Source organism: Camelus ferus, chromosome 29, assembly GCF_009834535.1.
Source record: "Camelus ferus isolate YT-003-E chromosome 29, BCGSAC_Cfer_1.0, whole genome shotgun sequence".
Taxonomy (NCBI): domain Eukaryota; kingdom Metazoa; phylum Chordata; class Mammalia; order Artiodactyla; family Camelidae; genus Camelus; species Camelus ferus.
This window is the reverse complement of record NC_045724.1, coordinates 21,389,611-21,401,680: the sequence shown is the minus strand read 5'-3', so window position 1 is coordinate 21,401,680 and position 12,070 is coordinate 21,389,611. Positions and strand designations below refer to the sequence as shown.

General features: G+C 37.7%; 1 protein-coding gene across 3 annotated transcripts in view; it reads left to right on the top strand.

Moving 5' to 3' along the window:
• Positions 1–12,070, top strand: part of NKAIN3 (sodium/potassium transporting ATPase interacting 3) — a 409,270-nt gene that overhangs the window by 212,081 nt on the left and 185,119 nt on the right. For all 3 annotated transcript variants that reach the window (XM_032470214.1, XM_032470215.1, XM_032470216.1), the window contains exon 3: positions 3,452–3,532. In XM_032470214.1, the coding sequence (XP_032326105.1) occupies positions 3,452–3,532 (81 nt within the window). The remainder of the gene's footprint in view (positions 1–3,451; positions 3,533–12,070) is intronic.

Below are 12,070 nucleotides of genomic sequence, written 5' to 3'. Positions count from 1 at the left end.
TTGAATTGTTTCACAGGAACATTTTCCGCTGTGTCATCATACGTCTCCCCCCTGAGCCAATGCGCAACGTGGCTATTAAGAGTGTGAGGCTTCCATTCAGTGGTCCCAGATTTAAATCCCCCTGGATGTGAATACAAAACTCCAGAAAATATTAGAACCATGAGTGAGCGAGGAGTCTACCCTTTTTTATGTCTAACATATTGTGCATAATATTGTATCTGATCGATTCACATGTGAATGAATGAATGATTGAATGGCCTTCCTGGCAATTGAAAAACAGACAAGCTCAGAAAGTAAAAATAATTCATGTCATGGACTAATTGCTGAATGAGAAAGAAATAGACTGTAAGAGTTCTAAAGTTCATTTCAATTAAAAACTGCTCAAATAGCCTCACAAAGCTATGAACTGTTCAGGAAGCCACATAGAACACACAAATGTTTGCTCATCTTTAGACCCATTGTCTCAGTAAATTAGGATTTAAAATGTGTGTACTGAACATAAGCAAAGTAGGATAGATAAATAGATTGATAGCTTATAGACGGATAGATGAGAGGTAAATAGATGGATAGATAATTATACAAAGTGATTTTTTTATTTTGCATTGGGAGGGTAAGTCTTCTATACTGCGAGTAAGTCTATGTGGTTATCTGAGCTGGTGGGAGTGCTCTATGATGACCAAAAGGTATTTCTTAAAAATGGAGTGTTATCTCCTTTTCTTTATAGTCTAGTTTCAATTGAACTATAAATTAACTCACATCAGAAAGAAGGCAGGGAGGAGAGCCCATCTCATAACATATGCTGTTCTAATACTTTCTGTCTAGGTAAATTCCTATGGATGTGTTATTTGTGTTGCTAGAAATCCTTTCCTTTTATCTCTATGCAGAGACTTGAGTCTCAGGTACACACTGAGGTGTATAGTTTACATCTCATAACAATCCAAATTTCAGTGATATTTGCTATTTGCTATATTCTTTGTTCTCAACGAACCAATGTGTTAGGATAAAGAAACTTACAGTATTGCTTTAAAACCATGACATTTATAGAATGCATGGCACATTAATAGCAAATACAAAAGACTTCATCATTCCAAAAGCACTGCCAGTTATAGAATACATATGAGTGACATAAATTTTGGGTCAACTGGTAATTTGGTGAATTGGTCATTTGATAAGTTGGAAAATTCGGTGAAGTGCCAAGTTGCAAATTAATCTGTAGTCCTTTTCGTAAGATCTTTGGAAGTGAAGCCTATCATGTGACTCCAAGGACCCCAGCTCTGGAGTCAAACTGTCAGAGTTCCTGTCCCAACTCTGACACTAACTGGGTGATCAAGTGACTAACTCTCTACCTCGGCTTTAGCGTGATGACTGAGGGACGTGATCCTTGTAAAGTGCTTAACACAGGACCTGGAGTGTGGAAAGCCGCAGAGTAGTGACTCGTGTTATTGTTAGGAATCTAGGAGCTGATGGCTGGAGTCTACTCAGCCTGACAATTTTATCTTTGAATGTTTGGAAGTAACACCAAAGGTACAATGGGAGGGATCAGAATACAGTCCAATCACTAGGTCTGTGCTTTTATTTTGAAGGGATACATTTTATTACGTATTTTTATGACTATGGGTTGATTTATATTTCTAAAAGAATACTTACAGGTTTAGGTTCGCGGTCCTAATAATTAATAATCATGTGGTTTTGCAGTTAATTCAGTTCATTTCCTTCTTTGAGTCTTGCTTTATTTGATGTCCTTTCCTTAACCTTTACCACTGGGTTTTTTCTCATGACTTAGCGGTCTGCACTGCTGCTTCATTCACATATACCCATAATTAGATTTATTTAGAATGAAAAATATCAGATACTGGGTGCCGTCTTATTAGCAACATCTTTAAAATTTGTTGTGGTTATTGTGACTTTATCTGTTTGCAAAAAGTATACGTTGAGAATGTAGGTTAGCTATTTTCAAAGTTCATGGGAACATTTTGTGGTTCAGAAAAATACATTTCAATGCATTTGGCCCATTGTTAAGAAAACATCCAGGTCCATTCACACTAGAAGACTTTGCTAACAGGATGTATCAGCAGGTCAACAATATCCCCAAACAGCAAAAGCCTCAATATGTATTTTAACTTACATTAACTTTTCAACGTATTTTCCAACTCCTCTAAATCTCCAGTCATTTCAGAGCCTTAACTCATTATTACAAGTGTATTATTCCTTTTTTAAAAATCATAAATGACAAAGATCCAAAATGTAAATTGAATTTCAGAAAAAGTTAAAGAGCTTCTGATAAGGTTTCTAATAAGAACATGGCTGTTTTATACAGTGTTTGAAATCCGTAAGTCTATTATTTGGCACAGCATAGAATAAGCTAATAAATTATTTCAGTATTTATCTTAATTTAGCAATAGCTAGTATGTTATTTCAACATTTATCTTAGTTAACAACAGAAAACAATAATGTAATTAGTATGCCTATTTAAGAAGTTAAGAATTCATAGATTTTTGTAGTAAAAGAAAGTGGATGAGCAAACCATTGTATGTGATCTGTTCATTGTGTTGCCATGGAAAATTCCATCCCCAGTCATCCAAGCTGTTCTGTATGTCAGTTTCCAGACCTCCATGCCTTTGTCTGCAGAAGAAAGTGACGGGATGAATTGAGCCCTGAGACCCTCTCCATTGATGAGTTTTGATCTAAGGCTATCTTAATTCAGTCTGACTAGTACTCTTGAGGAAGGCATTTGCTAATACATAATACATTAATAAAACCAATTCATCAGTAAGGCTAGCCTGTGGAGAGTGTGTTGGATGTGATTGGAAAGTATTTTCCCATTATGGAAATCTGTTGTTTACATGCTCATTCTTAATCCTTTTTATTAATTTCTATGCTTTTGAAAAAATATTTTACGTGCTCATATTATATTCTGTAATAATATTAGAGGCACACACTTCACTCTTAATAAATTAGTTTAACAGTTGAAAGTTTATTAATGTTATTCCACATATCCATTTTCAAACATGATCCTCATTCAGTGATATGGAAGTGAAGAGTTTTGACTAACATTCCTAAAAACTTGATGGTTTGATATTATAACTAAAAGATGGATAGATAGATAGATAGATAGCCCACAGGAAATTTGCATAATGGTGTTCCTCGGAAAAGCTAGTACTCAGAAAAGCAAAATCAAATCAGCACTTGGATGTAACGTGCAACTGCAAGCCAGCAAAGCACTTTAAAAATAAATCTAGTTTTATTGGCATCTACTGAAAGCAGTAGAAACTATTGGATATTTAATTTCTAGAGATCTTAGGGGACCTCGTAAGGAGCACTCTTTTCTGAGTGCACCCTGTTTCTTCCCAGAAGACAGACTTATTGGCAGTTTTATTATTGATTTATTTAGCTTACATGTCTTTCATCTGCACATTTTTATTCTCTTTCTCCCCCTACCCTTTCTCTCCAGTATACAGTATGGACTGCCCTCTGGGTCACCTGGAATGTGTTCATTATCTGCTTCTATTTGGAAGTAGGTGGGCTCTCTAAGGTAAGTTATTATCATGCTTTTGAAGTACATTTTAAGAAGAGAACACCAAGAAATAAGGCAGGTAACATTACAAATGGAACACTAATTTAAAAAAAAGAATTTGGATACCATTCAGGAAAGAATGATCTTGGGAGCATTTAATACAGTGGAACTCCAAAACCATGGCTTTATGATTGTTAACGTGTAGTGGAACTTAGCTTCCAGTGTGTCCTCATGTTCAGTTTAAAAAGGCCTCATGTCCCCGTGACCACAGCCCCAGATATTAAGTGAAAAATGGTTTTGAACATTCTTGTTTTTAAAGTGGGAAGAGGGATTGACTAAGATGTAAATGTAGCAATTATGAATACTGAGTTGCTATCTTTGCTGTGAATAGTAACGCTGAAGAAAAATGTTTGACAGAGAATGAAATCCTCACTGTGTGTAAGTGGAACATACGCTTTGTAACAACTAAGTACATCGGCGTGGTGATACCTGTTGTGAAATTCTGATCAGAAAACAGTTGTGTTGATGCAGCATGACACAAATGTTATTTCTGTCTGTCTAGCACTCATGTCGGCAACGCACATAATTTTTATTACGACTGTCACAGAACCATCTTTTGATTACCACCCAAACGGAAGAGCATCTTGGGTTAAGTTTCTAGTTGTGTTTCTTAAATATTTTTCTCATAAACCAGCATAGTTCTCACTTGAAATTGTAGAGAAGGAACTTAACAGTATAATTACAAAAAGTATAAGAAAGCTATAATCTAATGTTCAGATTCCTTGTTATCAATTCTATGTGTGCAAACTTATTATATTGTTGTGTGATGGTCTCCAATTTCTTTAAGTGACATAATGGTCTTCTGCTAGCATTTGTGGTTTAGGTCTTAGAAAAGTTGCCTTGGCCAGCATAGGGACTTTTAGAATTGTCAGGCTCTGTTGAATTCCACTTGTAACAAAGAATTTTTGATTCAGCCAAGCAGTAAAAATCCCTGAACGATTTTCTCCAGAGCCTCCGGAGGTAGTTACTGCTTGTTCTACACTATAATAACTTAATAATTAGAACTTGTCATCATTTTCTCACATTGGCAAATGTATTCAGGAACCAGAAATGACATTTCTAATACTGAGTTCCAGTACAAATGCACCAGTACCTCCCTTTAATATTTGTGCTATTAATCTCATTTCACCACTAATTTCTAAGACTAGAAAAAAAAAACCTAAATCAATGCCCAGTTGTTGTCTGTAACATGCAGATTATTAAGTAATTTTAAAATGCAAACTTTATGAATAAAATAATTGTGAATAATAAGTTAAGCATAGCATTTTTTCAACCCATAGCATTTTGTATCTTGTGATTTGAATGGTCATTTTCAATCATATTTTTATTTCACTGGGTGAAAATTATCTTTTATTTCCCTCCCTATTAATTGATTTGGAATAAATTAGACCAGAGGAGATGTGTTCTATGGGACTGTCATCATAGTGTGTTGAAAGAAGGTTGAGTTTCAAATCAAAAGCCTTTCATTCAAATACTGTCTTTAACACTTATAAACTATGGGCCCTTAGGCAAATCATTGAACCCCAAAAGTCTCTGTGAATATAAAAACAGGACCATTTTCCAATGGTGACAATAACCAGTGCTTGTTTCGTGTTTAGCATTTTTTTAAGCACATCAAATATGATAACTCAGGTAAGCTTCAAAACAATTCTGTGATAATTTTTTTTAATTCTTCAAAAATAAAACAATAATAGCAGTGATTTGTTCCACGCAAGGCTGATTTCCCTCCGCTGCCCAAGGTGGCCTTTATGTACTGCTTCTTGTAACTGTTTTTCTGGTATCAATGTACATGTCAAGGTTTTTTTTTTTTTTTTCCTCATTGCTTTAGGCTCAGGGTTAAAAAAAAATGGTATAGTAGTCCCAGTTACTCATTTTATTACCCATTCAAATGCCATTAAGCAGTCAACCAAGTGTTCTAGATCATTAAAAGGATAGATGACTCCAGAAGGAACATCCATCCTAAAGATTTTCTGTTGTTCTCCTTATATTTACTGTTTCAGTTGCTGGTAACATCTCCCTCTCTAGCCCCAGTTAAGCCTCAGTTCCAATCTGTAGGAAATCTATTCTGGAAACTAGAGCAGAGTTAAGGACCCTTGATAAACCCAAGCACCTCTACCACTTTTCCAGGTTGCCCTCCATTTCATAAAGTATTTCTTGTCCACGTGTGCTAGTTTATATACTAACTGTCTAGAGCTCTCCATCCCCTGCTCGTTCATGAAGGCATTTCTTGGAATTACCCACTTGGATAGATTAAAAGATTATCTCCATCTTGAGTTTTACCCAAAATATCCATTCTAAAAGAGTGAATATTTCTCTAAAAACTGGATCCAGATGAATTTCCATAACATCTCTAGTGGCTTTGGGTGTTCCTCCAATGATGGGCATTACTTAACCATTCTGATTAACTAATAGTGCACATTCTCCTGGCCCTGAGCAGTCATACGTCTAGCCTGCTATGGGAATTCTTGATCATAACCTTCAGATTCTGCCCATAGCTCTGCATATACATTGTTACTGTGGTCTTGAGGTCCCGATTCTCCCCAGACCTTCCAGAACCTGAAGGAAACGGATATGCAGTTTTAAGGAATGTGTGCATTATGGGCAGGTTGGGGATGACTGTGGGTAGATAACCAACAGCATCTGCGCTTATATAATTAACTAGAGCCTCGGTTTCCTTTTCTGCAAAATGAGGAAAACCACAGCACTGAGTTTACTGGCTTGTTGAAAGAATTAAAAAAGCTCATTCATACAGAGGACTTAGAAGGATCCTGGCGTATCATGAGGTTTCAGTAAAAAGTGATTCTCCTCATTGCCTGTCTGCATCATCATCTTTATTATTATTAAGAAATTAACAGACATCATGATCCTCATTCTGAAAAACCTTGGGGACATACATTCATTACTATGCAAGAGCTGTAAAAGGGGCAAAATGCAGGACTGAGTGACTTGTTTAAAAAGTATATAACAGTCCCTTGTGACAGGACCTCGGATCTGCATATGAACTTCACGGCTGTAACACTATTAATTAAACCCTTTTCCTTCAACATGTAAATAGCTTTTTTGAAATGCTTCTGCAGCAAGATTCTCCTGGTGTCCCTACTGCTCCCCCTGGGAGAATTTTATGCATCTTTGGAGTCTCTAAGGCTGTTTTTCCTGCCTCACTTTACAATCACCAAGGGTACAATTAATAAGTTATTGCTGCTGCTTTGGAAGTTGCAAGACTTGAAATCATTTTCTTCTTCCTAGGAATACATTCAGAATGTAATTATGAAAACCCAACTCATTTGCTACATTTGAGGATACTGAAAGATAAGTTATGTTGAGAACTCGAGTCTTTCTTGCTTTTAATTCTGAATGAATTAAGCGGATGTCTCATGACATCTGTTTTGATTACTCCAAATTGTAGAACTTTAGGCTAATATTTCTTCTAATTGACTTTTCCTGAAAGCATGGAACTTACACATCAGTAATCCTAGAGAATTCTCAGTGTGACACATTTTCATAGAATTCAGACTTTGTATGACTGCATGAGCATAATTTAGGCATGAAAATGAATGCAAAGAAATTCTCTAAAGATTTGTCTTCTAAAAATTTAGGCAAGAAGCTGAGGAGGGAGATGGGCTGGCCCTCACTGACTGGTCCTCAATACAGGTGTTTCACATGGCTTCACACAAAAGGAAAGCTACCTTCATTTGTTTCTCTATATCATGTTTTAATGATTGTACTTTTTCTATAGTGACCTGATATGTGGGTATTTTGATTCTTGCAAGAATTTAAACTGTTTTCCCAAATGGCAATAATAGCACTTTCTTGTCCTCTTTTGACTTGAATTGTCACCACACGTTCATGAGGGTCCTCTTCTCTCGTGAGATTCTTCAGTTGAATTTTCCTCCTGAGCAGCCTGGCAGGGTCAGTGAGATCATTCTTCTTTCTCAAGGCTCATTCTTATTACCTAGCCTGAATTGTCCCTCTGTACTCATTGGGAAAGTTCTCCTTGTGGATCAAGATTCATTTTCCTTCAAGGTTGGCTTTTCCCACTACCCTTGTCCTTGGGCGGGCACTTTCAAGTAGAAGACTTGTAGACCATCAACAGAGCTCTGTGTAGGAGCAATTGCATAGCAGATAGCACTCTCAGTTCCCTTGAGCTGCTTACAGTCCATCCATTATTTTTAATAAACATTCTAAATATTTTTACATCTCAAAGAATTCTTTCTCTGTTGGCAGTTTCACACTAAATCAGTAATGTACAGTGTGTTTCCTTATTTAAATGAATACAAGTTAACTGAATTTAGTAGGGAGTATTAAACTTGCCTTTATTCTTTCCTCCTGCTGATTTCTTCCTCCTCAGATATTTTTCAAAAGGAATCTTGAAATGTGCTGTTTATGCAGGGCTGAAGCTAGGATATGAAATATCTTCATTTGAAAATAATGTATCAGCAAACAATATAGGAATAGCAGCCAAGAAATCCGGCAAAACTATGCCTACTTTTGAAACTACAAAAATGATACTCTATTTACTGTACCATGAGGTTTATTTATAACATATCTGTATCAATGAAACCCTTTGGAAAAATGCATAAGCTTTCAGTTCACTAGAATAACAAAATATTTCAGGTTCTGAACTAATACATTAGCATACACTTATCCTGCTGTCTCGAAAGAATGTTTCTGTCTGAAATAATGACTGGGGAGTTGAGGGGGCCTGGAGGTGGTGGTGAATATCTTTCCAGTCATTCAGGACCTATAAAGGAAGGACCATCACAGTCTGCTTTTAGGCATTAAATCAAAATGAGACCCCAAACCTTGCAAATGTTTATTTTCATGTTTGTTTCCTGCACAGTCCTTTTCCAAAGTGATGCAATTATGTTCTTTAAAAAAATAATAATAACATGGCAGCAAAAATATGGTTAGACATTTCATATTTCAAAGGACTTAAACTCTACCTTTTTCCTTTGGCCTATGTCTAGGTGAACATAGCTTCTGAAAAGAACATCTTCAGGGTCCTTGTAAAATAATAGTTTATTTTCCGCCTTAGAGAAAATGCACGTATAAACTCGATGTTATGTTTTTCATAGATTTCATCTCACACAAGTATTTTGAAAACCTTTGCTCAGAAAATGCAGTTTGCCTCCACATGATAGTCCGACGACATATAGAAACCACGATAAACTAAGTAGCTGCTGCAGCCTGGGTGGTGCTAGGGATTTTTAACCAGAAGTTCATGTGATGAGCGTAGGCCCTTCTGTAGAGGTTTATGTAGTTTTTTCAAAAAAGCAGACGGATCTATTATTCTATCAAGAGGAGTGCTGCTTGTTGCTGTAGAATTAGAGTCACCGTGTTGAACAGGGCCCAGGCAAAGGTAACTGAATAACTAGTTTATTGTCTCAGCTCATTGGATCATCATTATGAAACGGTTTTATTTCTCTGAATAAACTGTCTCCCAACTATTTTGTTTCAAACCGTATTCCCATTCCTCATTACACCGGGCAACAGATTCTGTGATGACTTTCGTCATTAGAAATTGGTCTCCTGTCTGATTCAGACCCGTTCTCCCCTCACCTGGGCTGACCATGCCTGAGGCCTTTACACACGTCTCTCTCCTCCCTTCCCTTGACTCCACTCCTCTGGGAGAGGACACAGGAAGTAGTCCTGCTCGTCCAGCTTTAGCCCTGCGCTGATGACGCAGGCTGCAAGGGTCCTCCCCTTAGGCTTTTCCAGCTGCTACCAATGGCCGCTGCTCATGTGACAGTCTGCAAGTTGGCTAATTCTGCCACTAAATTTGATAAAACAGTATTTATTTTAACATGTCCATAATTATTCCAATAGATGTAAGTTTGATAAGAGCCACAGGTTATATAATGTTAAGCCATTCTGAGTGGAATGTGGCTGCTGAATTTCCATGTCATGATTATTTAAAAAAAAAAAACTGGATTCTGCAGAGAAACCACACTTTTATAGCTTACATTCAAATGCTTTGCTGTGTTTTTAAAGGCAACGTGAAGAGGCTACTGCCAATTTTTTGATGCAGTCAGTTGAACATAAGATCATTTCAGAACAACAGTATGTGGAACAAATAAAACATGAGTAAAGGCCGTTAAGATTTGGGATTTTCTTGTGATGCTGATTAGTTTGTTCTGAAGACACACTCTCTTTGTTGTGGAAATGCCAGTTAAGAGTACAAGCCTGCTGGTGAAGAATTTCAGGTGACATTTGCAACGGTTCATAAGATTATAAAAGAGAGACTGGTAACATTGAGTTTGCTGCATTTATTTACTTTTTTAAACCAGAACAGCAGCATATACCACCGAGTAGCCTTATAAAATAAAATAGCACCACACGGTCAGATTATAAGTGATGAACATGAAGCTGAAAAGCCCTGCAGGAAAAGAGGAGCCTGACTTTACTCTCAGATAGAGACAAACACGTCATTTCAATGCTTTGAATCAGATTTTCCTACGTAGCCTGTGGGAGGGAAATCACAGCTAACAGTAATCATATCTAAAACGTTCTCTTTGCCCAGAGAAAGTTTCTCTCTGAGCCGTTGTCCTGTGATGGCGTGAGGTTTCAGACTAATCTGAGTTCAAGTCTTGAACATAGATGGTAGTAAATGTACCTCTGCATCCAATTTGCAGTTTGGCTGTTTACGGCAGCAGCTGGAACCCTAATGCTGTGTGTCCCCCACCTGCCCCCGCCCCCCGCCCGGCTCAGAAAAGATAAGCTTGAAAATACAATGGGAGCTGAATGATGAGAAAATCAATCAGACTTATAGGGAAAGATGTGAAAAATAAAAATAATTGGCCAGAAGTTTAGTGCCAAAGACAAGAAGCTGGGAAGGGAGATACGTTTTGCTCGCTTTTGACACAAGGAGGTGCTACGGGAAAGACAATTCAGAAATCCTTGTAAGGAGATGTCCTTTGCTGTGAAGCTCCGTTCATATCATGTCGGCCCAGCAGCGGGGCTGACCAGGGCGGTGGCCACAGCACGGACCTGCTCCGGGGACGAGCGTCGGGAAACGTGAGTTATTCCAGCTCCTCCTGTCCTGTCTGCCAACAGAGAGGAAAACAGAAAGAAAAAGTGCCTGGAGCAAAGACTCACCCAGAAGATGAGGCAGAGCTGGCTGCTCCCAGCACAGACCACTGAACAGAGGCACAGGGTGACAGAATTAAAGGGGAGAAGGACACGGGAAGAATCTGAGTGACAGAATTAAAGGGGAGAAGGACACAGGAAGAATCTGAGTGTCCAGGACCCAGGATGAGCATGTATCTACTCCACCCCTGGGAAGCCCACAGCATTTACCGCCCTTTGCCTGTTTTCTGACTTAGGAATAACAGGAGAAAAGCAGGAATTGTCACTGTGCTCGCCTGTTAAAATCAGCACCTCGAAGCATCCAGTGGTCCAGATTCCCTGAGAAGTTGGCTTTTTTTCTGGGAACTCTGAGCCTACTTCAGGCACCAGATGGAATATCTCACAGTCAGATAACAAATGAAGCTGTGAAAATAAATGAAGTCATTCAAAAGAAGTAATTCTGCTTTATTCTTGTAGAAGCTGGTATGGTTCAAGGTCTGTGAGAACTTATTTGTGAAATCTGAACATCAGTAATTCTTAATCACCCAAAAGTATAGAAACTTTAAATATATATATATGTCTAAGATTAAAATTAGATGGAGAGGAACAAAACTGAATGTACTTTAGCTAAATGAAAAGAAAAAGGAAGACTATTTGCTGAATTAATTTACAAAAGGGAAATGTAACTTTCTGTGAAAAATCACATTGCTTTCCTCATTTTCTAGGTATTCAGCTACTTCCATCTAATCACTCTCTCCTTAAATGGGGCAGACAGTTTCTAGTTATCTTGCATTATCTCTTGCCCCTCCTTCTGGTCAAGAGTCAGGGAAAATCGGCCTGTTTTAGATGGAAATGCTAAAGAACTATTTCCTGTGCCTTTATATGAGTAGGTGGAATTATCCAAGTTCTGGCCATTGAGCTGTAAGTAGAAGACTTGTGAAGGACTTCTGAGGAAGCTACTCAAGAGCTAACTCAGTTTAGAGGCAAGCTTAAGCTTAGTGACTTACAGAACACAAATCTTACACTTAGAAGAACACAAACCTTACTCACCCTTCTTCTATAGGTTTAGAAATCAGACATGAGTCTCAATGGACTAAAACCAAGGTGTGAGACAGTCACTATGGAAAACTGTATGGAAGGTCCTTGAAAATTAAAAATAGAACAACCGTATGATCCAACAATTCCACCCAAAGTATTCCCATGTTCTTTGCAGTATTATTTACAACAGCCAAGACATGGAAACAACCTAAGTGTCCATCACCAGATGAATGGATAAAGAAATGTGATATATTATAGGAATATTATTCAGTCATGATGAAGAAGGAAATCCTGCCATTTGCAGGAACATGGATGGAACTTGAGGGCATTATACAAGGTGAAGTAAGTCAGACAGAGAAAGACTAATACTGTACAATACACTAATATGTAGAA